This window comes from Crocodylus siamensis, chromosome 3 (assembly GCF_052110815.1).
Source record: "Crocodylus siamensis isolate JL-2025a chromosome 3, ASM5211081v1, whole genome shotgun sequence".
Lineage (NCBI taxonomy): Eukaryota > Metazoa > Chordata > Crocodylia > Crocodylidae > Crocodylus > Crocodylus siamensis.
Window position 1 is genome coordinate 154,371,206 of NC_143397.1, and position 17,038 is coordinate 154,388,243.

General features: G+C 47.0%; 1 protein-coding gene across 1 annotated transcript; it reads left to right on the plus strand.

The window, feature by feature from the left end:
- The first annotated feature begins 209 nt into the window (after positions 1–209).
- On the plus strand, positions 210–13,530 carry DIPK1C (divergent protein kinase domain 1C). The gene is made up of 4 exons (XM_090039576.1): positions 210–534; positions 6,436–7,113; positions 10,982–11,146; positions 12,588–13,530. Exons 1-4 carry the CDS (start codon positions 364–366, stop codon positions 12,807–12,809), a joined length of 1,236 nt encoding a protein of 411 aa, XP_089895702.1. The 5' UTR covers positions 210–363; the 3' UTR covers positions 12,810–13,530.
- Positions 13,531–17,038: the final 3,508 nt, after the last annotated feature.

Genomic DNA, 17,038 nt, shown 5'->3' on the forward strand with positions numbered 1-17,038 from the left:
AGAATAATCAACTTGTGGCAGAGGCAGAGCAGCCGGGCGCAGAAGGAGCCCCCGCCCCAGGCTGTCTCTTCCCCTCCAGCACCCAGGCTTCCCGCAGCCCCTGTCATCCTCCTGTGTGAAAACTTGGAGGGGCGGGCGCGGACCTCCGGCAGGAGGCTGCTTGACACAGGAGACCGCAGACAAAAGAAGGCGGAACTACGTGGCTTCCATTCAAAAACCCCCCACCAAAACCCCGGTCCCTCCAGCACCGGGAGCCGCGCGGGAGCCCGCGGGGCAGCACGCACCGGGCGGCGCGCGGCTGCGGGCCATGGCGCTGCCCCGCCGCCCGCCCGGGCTGAGGACGAGCGGAGCCGCCGCCCGGCCATGAGGGGCACGGCCGGCTGGGCGCGGGGGTGGCGGAGGCGCAGCCTCCTGCTGCTCGCCTCCTGGGCCGCCGGCTGGCTGCTGCTCGCCACGCTGCTCTTCCTCGGCCACCCCAGCGTCTTCTCCGAGCGCTGCACCGACGAGCGGAGTCGGCGGATCCTGGCCAGGCTGGTACGTGGCGCGAGGGGATGCCCGAGGGCTGGGGAGTGCCCGGAGAGGCGGGCGAGGGGCGCGCAGGTGGCGAGGGGCGCGGGGGAGCCCGCCCGGGAACTGGGGGCGCGGGCGGCGGGGCGGGGAGCGAGCTGGGGAGTGCGGACCGGGCGGCAGTGCGCGGGCAGTGGAACGTGGAACGCGCGCAACGGAACATAGAACGCGGAGCGCGCGCAGTGGAACGTGGAACGCGCGCAGTGGAACGCGGAGCGCGCGCAGTGGAACGCGGAACGCGCGCAGTGGAACGCGGAACGCGCGCAGTGGAACGCGGAGCGCGCGCAGTGGAACGCAGTGCGCGGGCAATGGGATATAAAGCGCGGCTGCGGTAGCATGAGATCCCCGGGACAGGGGCCGGAGCGGGCGCCGCGGATGCTGCGGGGTCTACGCCGGCGGCGGGACGCGCACTGCGAGGGGAGCTCCCTCCCGCTCGGCCGGGCTGCATCTGAGCCCCGCGGCAATCGCAGGTCCGGTCTGCCGCACGCGCCAGCCGGGGCTTCAGTGCGGGGACTCGTAAAGCCTCGGCTGGTTTTTCAAGAGAGGAGCGAAAAGGCTGGGCGAGCGCAAGCCCCTGCAGTGCTGGGCTGCAGTACGCGCAGCAGTGGGATCCGTCCCCCGAGCGAGAGGGGTTGATTGCGGGAGTCGGGGCCGGCGGGATGCTATTGTTTGAGAGCGCGCTGCCCTGGGCACAGGCGCTGCGGACATGTCTTGTTTGCAGAGGACTGGCTGAACATCCCAGGTCCTTTCTCCCACAACTTTTAGTCCAGAGGAACTTTCTGTACAAAAATCCTTCCTACGATCCAGCCCCCAGCACATTTATGCCTCCTCCGGGAGTGGGGAGGCGAGTGATCTGTCAAATACGTCTTAAAATAAAAGAAGGGAATGTTGAACGCAAACTTCCCGCACGGTTCTTTGAAATTCCCCAGAAAGAACCAGTCTGTGTTTTCCGGGGGGGGGACAGGGTGGGCAGCAATTAAAGCTGGGCTCATTTTTTTTAATGACTTTTGTCAAGCAGAGGGGGAAAAAAGGTCTTACTGGCAATTAAATAATCTGTTGCAGTGGGGAAATTTATCATCATCGGTGGCTTGCTAAGTTCTGTTTAATAAAAGAAGACCAATGCTGCAGCAGCCTAGACAACTTACTTCAGTGACAGAAGGGCTGAATTCCTTTCCCTTAACCAGCAGCCAGGGAGCAGGATGCAGCAGCCACACTGAATCATAGAAAATTGGGGTTGGAAGGGACCTCAGGAAGGCATCTAGTTCAACTCTGTGCTCAAAACAGAACCAGCCCCAATGATCTCATCCCAGCCAAGGCTTTGTCTACCCAGGTTTTAAAAACCTCCAAGAATGGAGAGTCCACAGCTACTCTGGGTAACCTGTTCCAGTGCTTTACTACCTTCCTAGTGAGCAAGTTTTCCTAAACTTCCCTTGCTGCAACTTGAGACCATTGCTCCTCATTCTGTCGTCTGCCACCACTTACATAACAGAACAAAGAGCAATAGTCTCATGTTTCTTGGGCTGGGTAGCCGTTTCCTCTTTTCTGAGATTTAGGTGGTGTAAGACCAGTGGTTCTCAACCTTTTTTGTACCAGGACCCATTTGTGAACATCAGTGGCAGTCCCAACCCAGTGCCCCTCACTCCTGACCCACTGCCCCCCCGACCCCAGTGTGTGGGGCAGGAGCTGGGTATGTGAGGTGGGGGGGTGGGCATGGGGAGCATGGGGGGCCCCAAGCAGCCCCTCGCAAACTGGAACTCTGCCAGCCTGCAAGGGAAAAGCCACCATTTCTCATGCTTTTCTTCTTTAAAGGGGAATCCATTTTAAAGTTTGTTTGCGACCCTTTCATGTATTCTTGCAACCCACTTTTGGGTCACAAACCATGGGTTGAGAGATGTTGGGTTAGACAACTTCAAAAGAGGGAGGTAGTTAGTCACAGTAGTCAGAGAAGGCAGGTGGTGTTGCACCTCTAGGCTAAGTGAAGAAGGATGTGAGCTGCTGCTATAAGAGCTTGTGCCCCTGAGAAGGTACAATGCTACCTTGCCTCCTACATAACCTGAAAAGTTATATTGCAATTTTACTCCCATTAGCCTGAGCCCTGAATGAGATTTCAGGGATGAGTCATTTGGACACATCTGTGGCAATGTGTGGCCAGACACCAAAGTGGACTTCAATGACAACCCAATAAAGGGGCATCCACAGACACATCTGTGGCAATGTGTGGCTGCATGTGCATCTGCGGTTGAAACATTTAGTAATTCCATAATTGTGCACAAGCAATAGCTCTACCAAACAAGTTGAAAAGAAGCATCCTCCTAGTGGAGCTAAGAAGAACTGAGCTCCGCTTCTCTTAGCTGAAAGTTTCTCTCCCTAAAACAGGACTAATAATACAGGACTTCTGTATTATTAGTGTCTTCTATAAATTTGATCACTATTGCAGTTCCACCAAAGCAGCATATAAGGAAGACAGTAGCTATGCGCAGGTCTATTCTATACACAATGTAGCATGGTATTACTGAGGGTGTGACTTTACGGTAGTCTATTTAAACTGGTCAAAGCTGTCTACGGACATTCATATTAATTTAAATCTGGCTTACTGGTCCATCTTGCATTGGTAAATTAACTAGTGTTAGTTAAACTGATATAACCAACTTTAAACAGATAGAAACCACAAAGTGAGTCCAGTCCACATGGGCATTTACACTTCTTTATAGTATATTATATTTATGTCAGGTATTTAAACTTTGTAGTACATCTTGATTTAAAAACAAACAAACACTCCTCCCCACCCCACCCCGCCAAAAAAACCCCAAACCAAAACAACTTGTGCTATACAGAATGAACAGGGTTCCCATTAGATAGACTAAAACTGGCTCACTGACATCAATGAGCAGGGACATTTCTACCAGACTCCTCTTGGGATGAATCTTCTTTTTATCCACCATTTACATGACAGTATCAAGTTTTTGCTAGTAAAATGTGCAGATGACACAAAGATTAGTAGAGTAATAAATAAAGAGGAAGCTAGAATTTAGAGAATGGACTGAATCACCTCATTAGGTGGTCACAATTCAACAGAATGTATTTTAATATTATAAATGCAAGATACAGTAACATATCTGGGAACAAAAAATGGAAACTGCACTTAAAGGATGGGAGACTTTGTCTTGGAAAGCAGTGACTCAAAGGACTTTGGGATCATTGTAGTTAATTGCCTCAATATGAACTGTCAGTAATGCTGCGGCTGAAACGGCTATTACTATCCCTTAAAATAGTTTAATTCTTCTTTAATGAATGTTTTCAGTGTTTTATATTTTTTAAAAATCTAACGGCAGTCCTTGGATCATCAGTGAACTGAGGAGCTACTAATGACACTGTAGTGAAATACAGGTCATGCTTCAAGCAGCAACCCTTTATACTACACTAAACATAGTCCAAGAGCTGCTTAGGATTTCTAGAGCCACTTTTAGAGCATCTGATTAAAAAACACATCAGAAGAGACCAGCCTCTCCTCCAACCCAAGAACTGAGTTACTCAAAAGCCCCTTTACAATTTTTGAAGGTTTGTCTACACACAGGTGTGGCACCAGTTTATCTCAAATGGATTTCAGAGTCATTTATTCATTCATTGGCTCTAAGGCCACAAGGGACCATGACAATCGTGTGGTCTGACCTGTTCTATTTATAATCTGGCGAATTTTGCTAGAAGCTGGATTAAAATATATACTGTAGAAACATAAAATTTTGTGCTGAGCACTCCTAGCAATGTTAATGTTAAGTTTACCCCTCTCCCATTCCATTTGAAACTAGGGCCACTAAGCTATTGTATCTAATTTCAAGGTTGACTTAGACTAAGTTCAACTTCTAGCCATCAGATCTTGTTATGCCTGTATCCACAAAATCAAAAAGCCAGCTGCTATTATTTCCTCTCCATTCACAAACTTTCAAAATTATGCATGCCCATTTACAAATACAAGGGAACTCCAGTAAGTTTACCTATTTGGATTTGCATGTACATGTATGCATGGAGCATGAACATTAGAGTTTGTGTACATCGTTCTTCGCACAGGTTTCTATCATTACAGTATTCTGCTTTTGTCTGAAATACAGTAGCATAACAAGGGTAGGGCAATTGGGGCAGCAGCTGCAGGTACTGACTTGGGGGTGAGGAGGAGGAAATAACAGCTGCCGCCAGGGGTGACTGGTGCCTCTTCCTGAGTCTGGGGGGGAACAATTTGCAGGCAGGCCAAGGGCAGGCCAAAAGCCCCATAAAAACCTGTCCTGTCCTGAGCGGTGCCGAGTTGGAGGTCAATCTCAGGGCAGGTATGTGCCCCCCCCCCGCTTTTCTCCTACCAGTCGCCGCTGCAGTTGCATCCCCATGGCAGTGGCATTAGCTGTCAGAAGTTACCAGTGCCCTCCTGCTTCTCCACTGCCCCATTATGCCTCTGCTGAAGTGTATTTTTCATGCCCATTTGAACTAGGTACAGGTTAGGTATCACAGCTCTTTAATCACTCTTAGTTCTCCTCATGGATTCAACAATTTATGGATTTAAGAAGATTCCGCACTGCTGTCGTAACCAGAAGTCCTAAGCTGGCAATGTTATTATTCCACCGCTATTCCCATGTCCCCTGGTTATAGACTATTTTAACAAAATAACATCACTTGAATTTTATGATTGTGTTTCTTACACAAAGAGCAGTTAGTCACAAGTTAGGTTGGGGTGAGAGCGCCTTTACAAGCCTTACATGTACAACGGGAGCTGCCAACTTGCTTAAGTAAGAGTACATATGCCAGAAAGCAATGGAGGACACTGACATTGTCAAGCTACCTCCCAGCTGTTTGGAACTGTTTAGCTCTCTACATCACCACGGACTATTCCCCCTCCACCACACATCTCTGATCAGCTCTTCCACTCATCCACCCATAACAGTCTCTGCAGCTGCACTTCTGGAAGGTCTGAATATACACAGAAGTATATATACACTTATAGAAGTGAGAGAATGGAAATAATTATAAGCAGAAGAAAGGTCTGATGGGGGGAATTGTTTTAATTCTTCGAGGCATTTGCAATGACCACCCACCTGTCAAACAGCAATTTACATAATTCTTTAATCAAGGGTTGAAGTTATGCCATTTGCATTAAAATTACCTATGCTCATCTGCTATGTACAAATGTCCACACACACACACACACACACACACACACACACACTCTGTGTTAACGTTTGCACCTGGTACTCATTAACTTCTCTAAAGAAACAATATATGCATTTATATATTTTATAAACCCTGAATACTCTGGCTTCAGTAGATTGGAAACTGAAGCTGTTACAATATCATGGAATTATGGTGAGGACAGATTGAAACAGCTTTACTGAGGGCCAGTTGGTCGTGGGACCACCATGGACAGTGTACAGAGTCTTCGGGCAACACAACCACCAGCAGGAAGCTGACAATGGGCTGCTGTAACTTAAACAGGGATGGCTAACTTATGTGCATTGTCCCCCCAGAGCTATCCAGAATCATGAGTATCCAGATGTGACTTAGTATACAGAGTATCCACACTCTGCCTGGGCTGGGAGCTCTCTCCTATGCTTTTTAGTGATGCAGCCCAGCACCTTGCCCTATGTGAAAAAATATATCTGAAATTAGAGATGACCAATGCCTAGTGTTGGAAGTCACCTGGGTGACTGTAATGTCATAAAATCACTCTATGAAAGTGATCTCCATGGAATTTCTGGGAAGTCAGGCATTATGAGAGTTGTTGTGCAATAGCTGAGATGACCCTTGAGTAGTACTACTGTACCTTCTCCTCCTGAAATACTTAGCTTATATTCTTTTGCTATGAACTGATTTGTTCCTTTGCCCTAGTGTCTCGACTACAGCAAAGGAGCCTTGACCGGTGACCTGTGTGAAGACTTGTGTATAGCACAGAAGCTGGTGTACAAGCACTGTCTTTATTATGACAGAGGTAAGAAAGTGATCCAAGCTGAGTGGAGAGGTCAGCCAGTCATCCTAAAATCCAAAAAGGAAATTTTCTCCAGTTATCAGCGCCTCAGTTTGCTAGAGGAAATGGAAGCACAAGATGTTCCTGAAGCAGAGCTTTTGCTCATGGTTGCCTTGGAGGTCAAAAATGTCTTGGGTCTGGAATTTTCCAACAGCAGCATAGGACCTTTGTGGACTAGAAGGAGAGGGCTGCATTGGAAAGCACAAGTGGCCAGCATGTGGTCCTTGCTTCAGCAGGAAGAATATATCTATTTCAGTCTACTGCAAGACTTCAGCAAACATGTCCTACGGGTCCTCGGCTCCTGTGGCCATTTCTATGCAGTGGAGTATCTCACTGCTGGACATGCCTGGCACAAAACACTTTTCCCTTTGGAGGATGCAGTTGGCCCTTCCTTCCGTGGCACTAAAAACAAAGTGAAAGCAATCATTGACATTGCACTCAGTTTCCTGGATATGGTTCAACATTTTGATAATGACTTTTCTCACCGGCTTCACCTGTGTGATATCAAACCAGAAAACTTTGCTATCAGAAATGATCTCACGGTAAGTGTGTGCTTTGGTAGCATTGTCACAATTTAAGGCTAGGTTCTACTCTGAAAAGGAAATGTGTTAAAATGACACCTCCTCATTGGAATTTCTCCTTTAGTGACAAAAGTATCATTTTGCTGTTTTCTCATTTTGTAATATTTGAAGACACAAAGCATCAAAGAAAGAGAGAGGAGGAATTGGAGTCTTTTCTTTCTTTTGCGTTATGAGCAGAATTCTGTACTTGGTTCCAATTTAGTTACACCCAGGCACATGCATAAAGACACTTGAAATGTCAGGAGCACTCAATCAATAAGTTTGCAGAGCTATAGGAAGGTCATAATTTGATTCCAAGAAATTATTTCTAGTGGTTACTCTCAAGAAGGAAAGAACTCAATTTAAAAGTCGAAGCTCATGCTGAGTTTGCAGGACTGATATTAAACACAAAACAAACAACTCCACCCTGCCCCCCACCACACACACACACCTTTTTGCTTTTGCACTGAGCAGGTTTGATCTAGCGAGCACTGAAGACCATGAACACAGAACTCTTGATGCCATTCTTCGAGAGTCACCTTTTGACTTTTCAGAATACAGCTGTGCATAAATTCAGAGGACAAAAATGATTAGTAAGTAGTGGTATTGTTAACAACTGTATTTCTGAACATATTTGGCAGACAGAAACTCTATCTGTTTCAGTGGGAATTGTGTGTGCGGACTGGAGTCACTATATAATGAGCATTCAAACCCTGCACATAATTTCCAGTGAGATCAATGGAATTTCTGCAGTTGGAGTGGATGTAAAACATGCTCAGCAGTATCACTGCTAATATCAATACTTACTAAACTTTAATTTGACACATTTTCAAAGTGCTGGACAAATATTACCTAAGCATATAACCATTGAAAGCAATTTGAGTGCTTCCCCTTCACCCTGCAATTAGTTTTTATTGTTTATTCAGGTGCAATGTACAGGCAGAGTGGAGAATAGGTGGGGGACTATCAAGCAAAACTGAAATATCTCAATGCTTAGCCAGAACAAGATATACTAAAGGTTCCTCAGCACAGCTATTGTTGACCATGTTTTCATTCGGACACAGCATGAATGCTACACAGGACTATAATTGGATCTGGCTGAGCATATATTAAAACATCAGTTTTTGCTGCCTCCTCAAAAGAGGAAAGATTTTGTTAAGAAGTAAAAGAGCATTGAGTGCTTTTTCATTAAGACCTTTTGATGAGGGCTGCAGCTCCACAATTCCTCCCCACCTTCTGGAGCCAGGGCTCTCCCTCTGAATGGGGAGAGTTGGACACAGTCCCTGGTAAAGCCTGGCAACCTCATTCAGCATTGCTCAGTGGATTGATTAAAGGGAAATGCAAGCAGGATTCTTTCCTCCCAGCTGAATGCATTGCTTCCAAAGCACTCCCCCTGCACTGGGCAGAGAAGACAGAAGCAGTCAGCAGGCTAAACACCTGAGAAGTGTGGGTGGGAAGGAGGCAGAGTACCAGAACATCTTCAGGCTGCTTAATCTGGGTCTGTGAGACAGCAAAAGGATCTTGATGCCAGCTGTGCCCTCCTTTCCTGAGCTGAACCAGGATTCAAGGATCAGGCCCATTAAACAGAGGCTCTGACAGTCAGAGAACTTGTAAGTCAGAGAAAGCTATAGGTTGTGATCTTCCAAGTTCTTACTAATGTGTTTACTTGTTTCATAGACAAGTGGTCTCCCTGAACCTAGGGCTCTTTTCAATAATATGTGAGTGCTAACTCTTGTGGTTCAAGGGTTGTAGGGTCTGGTTGTAGATGTTCTTTCTGTCTGTGGTTTTCTCTTTGCATTTATACAGAGGGAGTAATCAAAACCCATAGAAAAAGAAAGAAAGACTAAGACAGCTTCTGTCCATTTCCACCCCAAGTTAAAAAGCTACTTGCATAGAGAGGAACTTGTCTAGGCCATAGTCGTCTTACTTCTGGATTTATTTCCATTTTTATTCCAGGCACATCACAATACTAAGAGTTAAGCTGTTTTATCAGAAAGGTTGGGAAGTCATCTCTTCGCCAGCCATTGGTGTGAGAGACATGTTGTAGGGGTAGGAAGAGGCATGGCTGGAGTCTGCTCTATTCCAGTGATGCCTAGTACCGCATTGGCACCTCGAGACAACAACAAGATGCCGTAACTTACAGCAATACTGAGGCAGTGTTATTTATGTTAGGATCCAAAGTGGCTCCTGGCTGCCTTCAAGATTTATCACTGCCATCATCATCACAACCACAGTTAATCCCAGGACATAGCCTCCCTGCAGATGAAATGCCACCCAGACTGGTCTCTAGCTGTCCCCTGAAACAGTCTAAATGAATGTTTGGTCTAGGTCTGTCATTAATGGCAACATTGTGGTACCCCCCAAGCTTATGGCACCCTCATTCTTACCAACCACGGCCACCATGTATGAGAACAATCGACCAGATCATTGCAGATGATTGACTTCAGTTGCAATAACACGTAATGTGAAGGTACCAACTGCAGAGGACTGTCTTCATGACTAGGAAAGGGCAAAACCATCTTTGCCTTCTCATTGTCATGAGTCCTGCATCAGCCACAGATCAGTTCGACCAGATGTGAGGATCTGGCCCCATCTCATTTTCTCCAAAGTTATCCATGTAACTACTAAAGGCACAAAGCACTAAAGGATCTAAAAAACTACACTTATTTCTGATATCTGCTTGCATGAACTTGTGAAATTCCCCAGGGTACATCACACTTATCAAGCTTCCCAAGGATCTTAAAAATATTTGGAATTATAATCTCTGTCTACTTTCTTCCAGGTCTGAGCTCTTTTCACTGGAAAAAAAAATTAGAATCTGTCCTTTACTTCAGTTTGGAGGTTCCCTCCAGTCTTTGGCCAGGTGCCTACACCCAAAATTGCTGGGAGCAATCCAGCTGCCACTCAACCACCCAGTTCAACTTTTTTTAATCTTCAGCAGGGCAGTGGCATTTTGTCCACTTTGCTCCATTTTTTCCATTTTCAGAACCTTTCTGGCCAAGTGCATTTACTTCATACGTAATCTCTGAGTGAAGGCTCAGGTTGTTAAATATTAAGTTTGAAAGTAAGTTGCTGTATTCAGGGCACAGAGGTGAGATCTGTTTCCCCTCACTTCCTACATAGTACATGCCATCCCAAGCAGCTGTCATCACATTGCTCTTTCCTTCTCTCACTGTTTATTTTTGCAGTTTTTAAGTGAAAGCAATGCACTTGAAATGTGTTATATTGACAGCCAGGGAGATTATAGTGCTCTCACAGAAGTTATGAATGAAATATCTGCACCAGCAATGCAGACCTAGTTCTACTTCTCATTGAACATTTCTTTAGCCTGAACTGAAGGGAGACATCGAGAAAGGGTAAAAGACAATTCAGTCTCCATGTTCATTCAGTCCTTGATATATCTTCTGAAACCAGCTGAACATGATGCTGGCAAAGCAAAAAAAGAGGCACGGACACTATTTCAGAAAACAAAGCCACTGTGAACTGAAAGGGGAAAAATCCACACTCCAAGTTCACAACCTTAGGGGTTATTATCTGAAGCTGACTGAATATGGTCCCACTGGATAGGAGGAGCAGGATTTGAAGGATCAATGGAAGGTGCATATAGCTCTGCACATATACAATTGGTTATTATTAAAAATTAAAACAATTGCATTTGCAATAATCTTGCTACCCACTGAGGCAGCGAATATTCTCCCATTATACCCTCTTTTAGCTTCTACCTTTAAGGACATTGGAATCAATTGGTCAACACCTACAGCATGTTAAGAGAATCATGGCAGCAAAAGGACACTTGTCTGATGACTTTGCATGGGATGTGTGTCAATCTGATGTGTTGCTTTAATCACAGGTAGTTGCGATTGATGTGGATATGGCCTTTTTTGAACCTAAAATGAGGGACATCCTTGAACAGAACTGCACAGGAGATGAAGACTGCAATTTTTTTGATTGCTTTTCAAAGTGTGACTTGAAAATCAGAAAGTGTGGAGCACAGAGGGCCAACAACAACCTGCAGGTGAGTAGATTCAGTTTTATTGCACATGGGTTTCATTTAAATTGCCTGGCACCAGCTGGTAAATATTACATGTATGGCAGCCCTAGTACCACATCAGATGAAGAAATTTGTGTTTATTGGCACTGTTTATAGGGGGTGAATATGGGTGCACGCACACCCCCTGAGATTGGCTGTGTACCCTCTGGAAACGCCAGCTGTGAAACCAGAAGTGCTGGCAGAAGTGCATTTCTGGTTTCGCTGCTGGTCGGTGATCGATCGCTGGGGGACCCCCCCCCCTTGCCCCTGCCTCTCTCCCCAGCCCCTCCCCTTGAAGTCAGTCATCAGTGGCAGTGGGTGCCCCCACCCCAGCTGTGCTTGCTCAGGTCTGGGATGGCTGGGACTGGGCCCACACAGTGGGGGTCCTCTCCTCCCAAGACCCAAGCTCTCCTATCCCTGCCTCCACACTTCCTGGCTTGGCTGACAGCCCTGCACAGCTCTCAGTCCTGGCTCTTGCCATTTCTGTGATATCTGAGCAGGGCAGAGGTGGGGGGGGGAACAGAGGCCCACTGCTGTGTGCCCCCCACCCAGCTGTGCTTGCTTAGGTCTGGGGGGACTGGGCCCACAGGGAAGGGGCTGTGGCATCTGCTCTCTCTCACCTCCCTTCACTGATACTCGGCTTGCCTTACACAGGCAGGCAGGAGCTGGGGCTGAGAGCTGTGTGGGGCTGTCAGCCAAGCTGGACAGCAACATGGAGGCTGGTAGGGGGAGCAGAGGCCCCCACCCCACAGCCTGGCATCAGCCAAGACCTAAGCAAGGATAGCTGGGGGGTGGGGGGCGGTGTAGGGCAGGGGCCTCTGTTCCCTTCCCTACTTCTTTGTACTGCTGCATGGCTCTCAGTCCCAGCTCCTGCTTTCTGAGACAGGCATCTGGGATGCCGGTGGACTGTAATCTAAGTTGAGTTGGGAGGGAATCTGGGACAGAAGTTCAACAGAAGTTTAGGTTGATCAAACCTAAACCAATTAAGCCATCCAGGTCTATCTTCTCTTAGGCATGCATGTCATCTTGTCACCATTAGTTATGAGGCTCTGATGCTATACAAGATATAGAGATGCTCACTCATTCACAGGTTTTAGCAGTCTAAGTTCAATCTGTTGATAGGTCACAAATAAATCCTCCATGTCCTCCATGTATTTCTTAGCCAGCATATGTCTGTGTGTCACCACAAGACTGCCAGACAACTCCGCTCACCTAGGTGTCTTTTCTGGGCTGCCCAATGCTGGCAAAAGATCTGTACAATGCCTGAGGAGTGCAGCACAGTCAACAGTAGATTGTTGGTTGTCTTGTGCTTTTCAATGCAAGAGACATTTTGCACTTGGCTAGAACATATATTTTATAGCCCTAATAGGGTAGCAGTTAATACTAGCAGCTCCTGACAGACATTGTACTCCTTTTTATTTCACAGGTCATTTGTGACAAAATATTCCGTCACTGGTTTTCTTCGAATCTCAGGGGACCCGCCGTTCCCTTCCCCTTCCAGTCGCAGTTGCAGAAGGCTGTGCACAGGTGTGCTGATCCAGGGTCCAAGGATTTTACTCCATACCAGAGAACTTCTCTGAACTCCCTCTCTGAGTTGTACCAACTGCTCCGAGCCAGTCAAAAAGAACTGCAAATGGTGGATGGGTAGCCCCATCACAAGCACAGTAAATTGAAGCTGTATGAAAAATGGCCTGCATTTTCTCTCTCTCCCCCACCTTCTCTAACCTTTTGTATTAATTTTTACAGAATATAGATTGTTCTTCTGCTATGCAAATGGAAGTCACAATTGGAGATGCAGCAAATACTATGAATACCCTTTGGAGTGTGAAATTGTTTTACGTTACATGGCAATGTACAGTATAGATGGACTCTATTCTCATTTGGTTTTCTGAGTGCATATTGGCTTAGCCCATTGACATTCTGCATTGTTGTTTGCACAACAAATTGTAACTCCTGCTGAAATGACATCTGTCTGAATTCTGGGCCAAGAGTGATAATACATTTAGACACAGATGCCGCTTTGAAGGTGAGAAGTGTAATTGCTTAGCAGAACTAAAATGAAGAAGTTAAAATAGGTGCACAAGGTTTCTGTTTTTTTCACCCAGAACCAGGTTCTGAAAAACAGTTTAGTGCAGAGTACTCCCTACTAACAGGCAGCCTCTACCAGGAGGAAAATGGATTGGCACAGCAGCAAAGGGCTGCTTTGATACAAATTTTTCATTCTGATTCTGATATTCTTTAACACATAGTTTCTTTGTATCTGATGAGTTGACAGTCCAGGAAGATATTATAGCATGATAAGCAGTATAATTGTAATTGCATACCATTGCTAGAATTATATATGGGATAAACCCCCATCTGGACAAACACTTATTTTGCAATGTGGTCTTACAATGGCATAGCTATATTTGTATAATTATGTTGGTGAACTTTACATATAGACAAGCCCTTGGATACCTCTGTAAGAAGGCACTTTACTGGGAGACTATAGCTTACCACCACCTGGAATACGAGGTCAATCACTCTCAATCCCTTCCCCATAAGCGGGAAGGATCAGGGAGTACTCCTTCAGTCTACATCAGCAGTACTTGACCTTTTGGCCCCACGGGTCAGGTGAATGGCGCAGAGCCCATCTGCAGGCTGGATTGGGCTGTCTGTAGGGACCGGATTGGCAGGCTGGATTGGTCCCAGGGGCTGGCACCGCCCCTCCCTCCCCCTTGTGTGCTGGGATTGGGAGCCAAGTTGGGGCCTGGGGCTCTCCACAGGTCTGGACATTTTGCAGCAGGGGAGCAGTGCCCCCACTTTCTCACTGCCAAATTTTAGGACCATGGGGGGTTCTGCAGGCTGGATGACACAGTGCTACAGGCTAGATCTGGCCCATGGACTGGAGACTGAGCATCCCTGCTCTACACAAAACCCTGCCTTAGCCCAGGTTTTGATTTTTGGTTATTTTAGCCTGGTTTGTTTGGGGGGTTTTTTTAAATGAATTTTGTATGAAAATTTGTCATCTGCATTCAGTGAGACCAGTGACATGAATAAGGATTGCTGGATCAGGGCATCTTCAACCTTCTAACTGTGGCTAACAGGTGAAAACAGATGGGTGAAAACAGTTACAGTTCTGTTTGGATCTTTGTTCATATTGTGCCTATTTGCCATTGCTGCCAAGTTCAGGTACTGGGAAAACGAAGCACGGACCTTTGGCAACATAGCAACAGTTTATCAGATGCAATGTTCTTCAGATGGGCAATGCTGGGTTGTGAGGAGGGAGGGCATAATACAGCACCTAGTCTTCATTTGTTGTCTTCAAATTGCATTTAAAGCATTAGGCTATGCAACAACCTTAAGGTATCCAAGCAGTGCTTTTACCTGTGGGCTTTATCTAGACTAAGCAAAAGTTAAGACTGTATTATCCCACATGATTTTAAAACACTGCTAAGCATGTAAAAATGTGCTACCTAGTTGGGAGCATTCGAGGAACAACCAAGACCAGGTAAACATTAGGCTAAGTGGTATTCTTTTTCCTAGACAAGACAAGCACAAAGAAGGAATGAAATCAAATGACTTGTCGAGAGTCATACAGGAAACCAAGTGCCCAAGCTAGGATTAGAACTACAAGAGATGCTTTACTGCAAAATAGCATAGTCTACTGAGCAGTAAGCAGGTGTACATGCTCACTGCACAACAAACCTTGCTAGTCATGAAAAAATTTGCTACTGGCAAATGCAAGTAGCAAATTTTCTCACAATTAGTAATGATGCAGTAGTGCTCATGTAGATGCATGACTGGGAGCAAATCTGCTCCTGGTCATCTATCCACCAGGGGGCGGGAAATGGCTCCCTGCCCCAAAGAGCTGCCTGCTGCTGGGGCAGACTGCACCATCAGAGCCCAAGAGGGTACTGTGTCCCCCTGCCCCAGCAGCAGGGAACTCCAAGCCCCACACTTCAAGATCACAATCAGGGAGATCATTATCTCCCAGCCCCCATCTTGTCATCATAACTAAGGGGCAGCGGGCTGGGAGATCCTTATATGCCAGCCTAAGATCTCCATAAGGATCTCTCAGTGCCAGCCCCACTGTCTCCTGTGACTGCAGAGCTGGCTCTGGGAGCTCCCTGCTGGCAGGGCCTGGAGAGCCTGTTCTCTGCCCAGCTCCATGCTCACTGAGCTAAGCAGAAACAGGCTCCCCAGCCTCTGCCCCGCAGTCATGCAGCAGGGGCTGGGAACTGTCCTGATCAGGAGCAGGTCCCAGCTCCATGCCCCAATCAGATGATTGAGGCACAGGGCTTGGAAAGAACTGCAGGGGTGGGATAGGTCCCAGCTCCCTGCCCCAATCTGTTGGTGGAGCAGCTAGCAGTATCTGCTAGCTGCCCCACTCGTAGATTAGGGAAGGGAGCTGGGACCTATTCCTCCCCTGCAGCTCTTTCCAAGTCCCCTGCTCCTGATCAGGGAACCAGGGCCAGGAGCTCCTGGCTGCCAGGTCAGGGGGACTTTGTCCTCACTGAGGTAGCAGGCAGCCCCTGGAGGCAGGATGTAATGTCCCAGCCCCATCCAAGAGACAGCTGTCTCCTGGCCCTGTGCTCCCTGCCAGACCCTGGGCTAGAAGCCAAGGGGAGCCTACAGCTCCTCCTTCTGGCAGTAGGGGCCATTGAAGGGCCCCAGGAAGTGGAAGCTGTTTGCTGCCATTGGCATCAAATCTGCTTTCGCTTCCCTGCATGTGCAGATGCCTGCCTGGGAGCATTTGCTCATGAGTAGTTTACTTACAGGTAAACTGATCCTGGATCAAATGAATGTGTAGAAGGGCCCCAGGAGTACCTAGTGGTTGGTAAAGTGCCCTATTTATGAGGTAAGATGCACGGACTGGGCACAGACAACAGCTTATTATAATCTGCTAAAGTAGAAAACAAACCCCCAAAAATCCAAGCCTCATTACCAAGGTGTCACTTAAAAAGTTAGTGAGAGTCATGGAAGAGAGACACTGTAGAGTTAGTCTGCAGTTACTGAACTGAATCTGCCTACAAGATTACATGAAAAGTTTTATACAAAAGGAGACATAGGTCATGTCCCCACATGCAGGCATGTGTGGTTTGTGGTGCCAGAAGCCTCTTTGTGGCACCACAAACTGCATATGTGGAATGTTAAAACAGCCTGGGGGCAAAATTTGCTACAAGGATTTCCCAGTAGTAAAAGCAAAAACTCTGGGAAAAAAAAAAAAGCAGTGTAGCATATGCTACAATAGTGTGCACCAGAACAAATGGAGGCTAAGTCCTTCAGGGGGATGCTGCTCTGGCTGCCAGCTAGAGTGTCTCCACTCTTCCATTTGTGCTGCAGGTGCTTCAGCGATCTGGGAGCTGGGTGGAGCTGGGCAAGGGCAGTTTGCCCAAAACGGGACACAGTGTTCTGCAACAAAGTACATGTGCAGGGGTATGCAATGCAGCACAAAGTAGAGGCACAGGTTTGTGCCACTGCAGGTGCATGCCCCTGCACATCTGGATGTGGCCATACAGTACCATAAATGGATACAAGGGGCAAAAGAAAGGGGAAAAAATAGGTAAAATGGGCTCAACTACTGTTGAGTTCTGGGTATTGCTCTTGAGTAACCTAGCCAAGGTAAGATAAAAGCTTTCCTTCTTGACTCTCCTATAGCTCAGATCAAATGGTACAAGTCTGTGGGATTTCCTAAAGCAAGAAGATGCAAAGCTCTATTAACCAGGCTGAACATATATGTGCATAGACTGAGTTATAGGTGTTAAGTTAGATGTAGCTGTGACCACCGAGTTTCCAACACCCTGTCATGTGCGTGTCACGGAGTGGGGCCTGCGAGTGGCTGTGAGCTCACTAGCGCCCCCTGCCGTGTCAATTAAGGTGACCCAGCACCCTCTT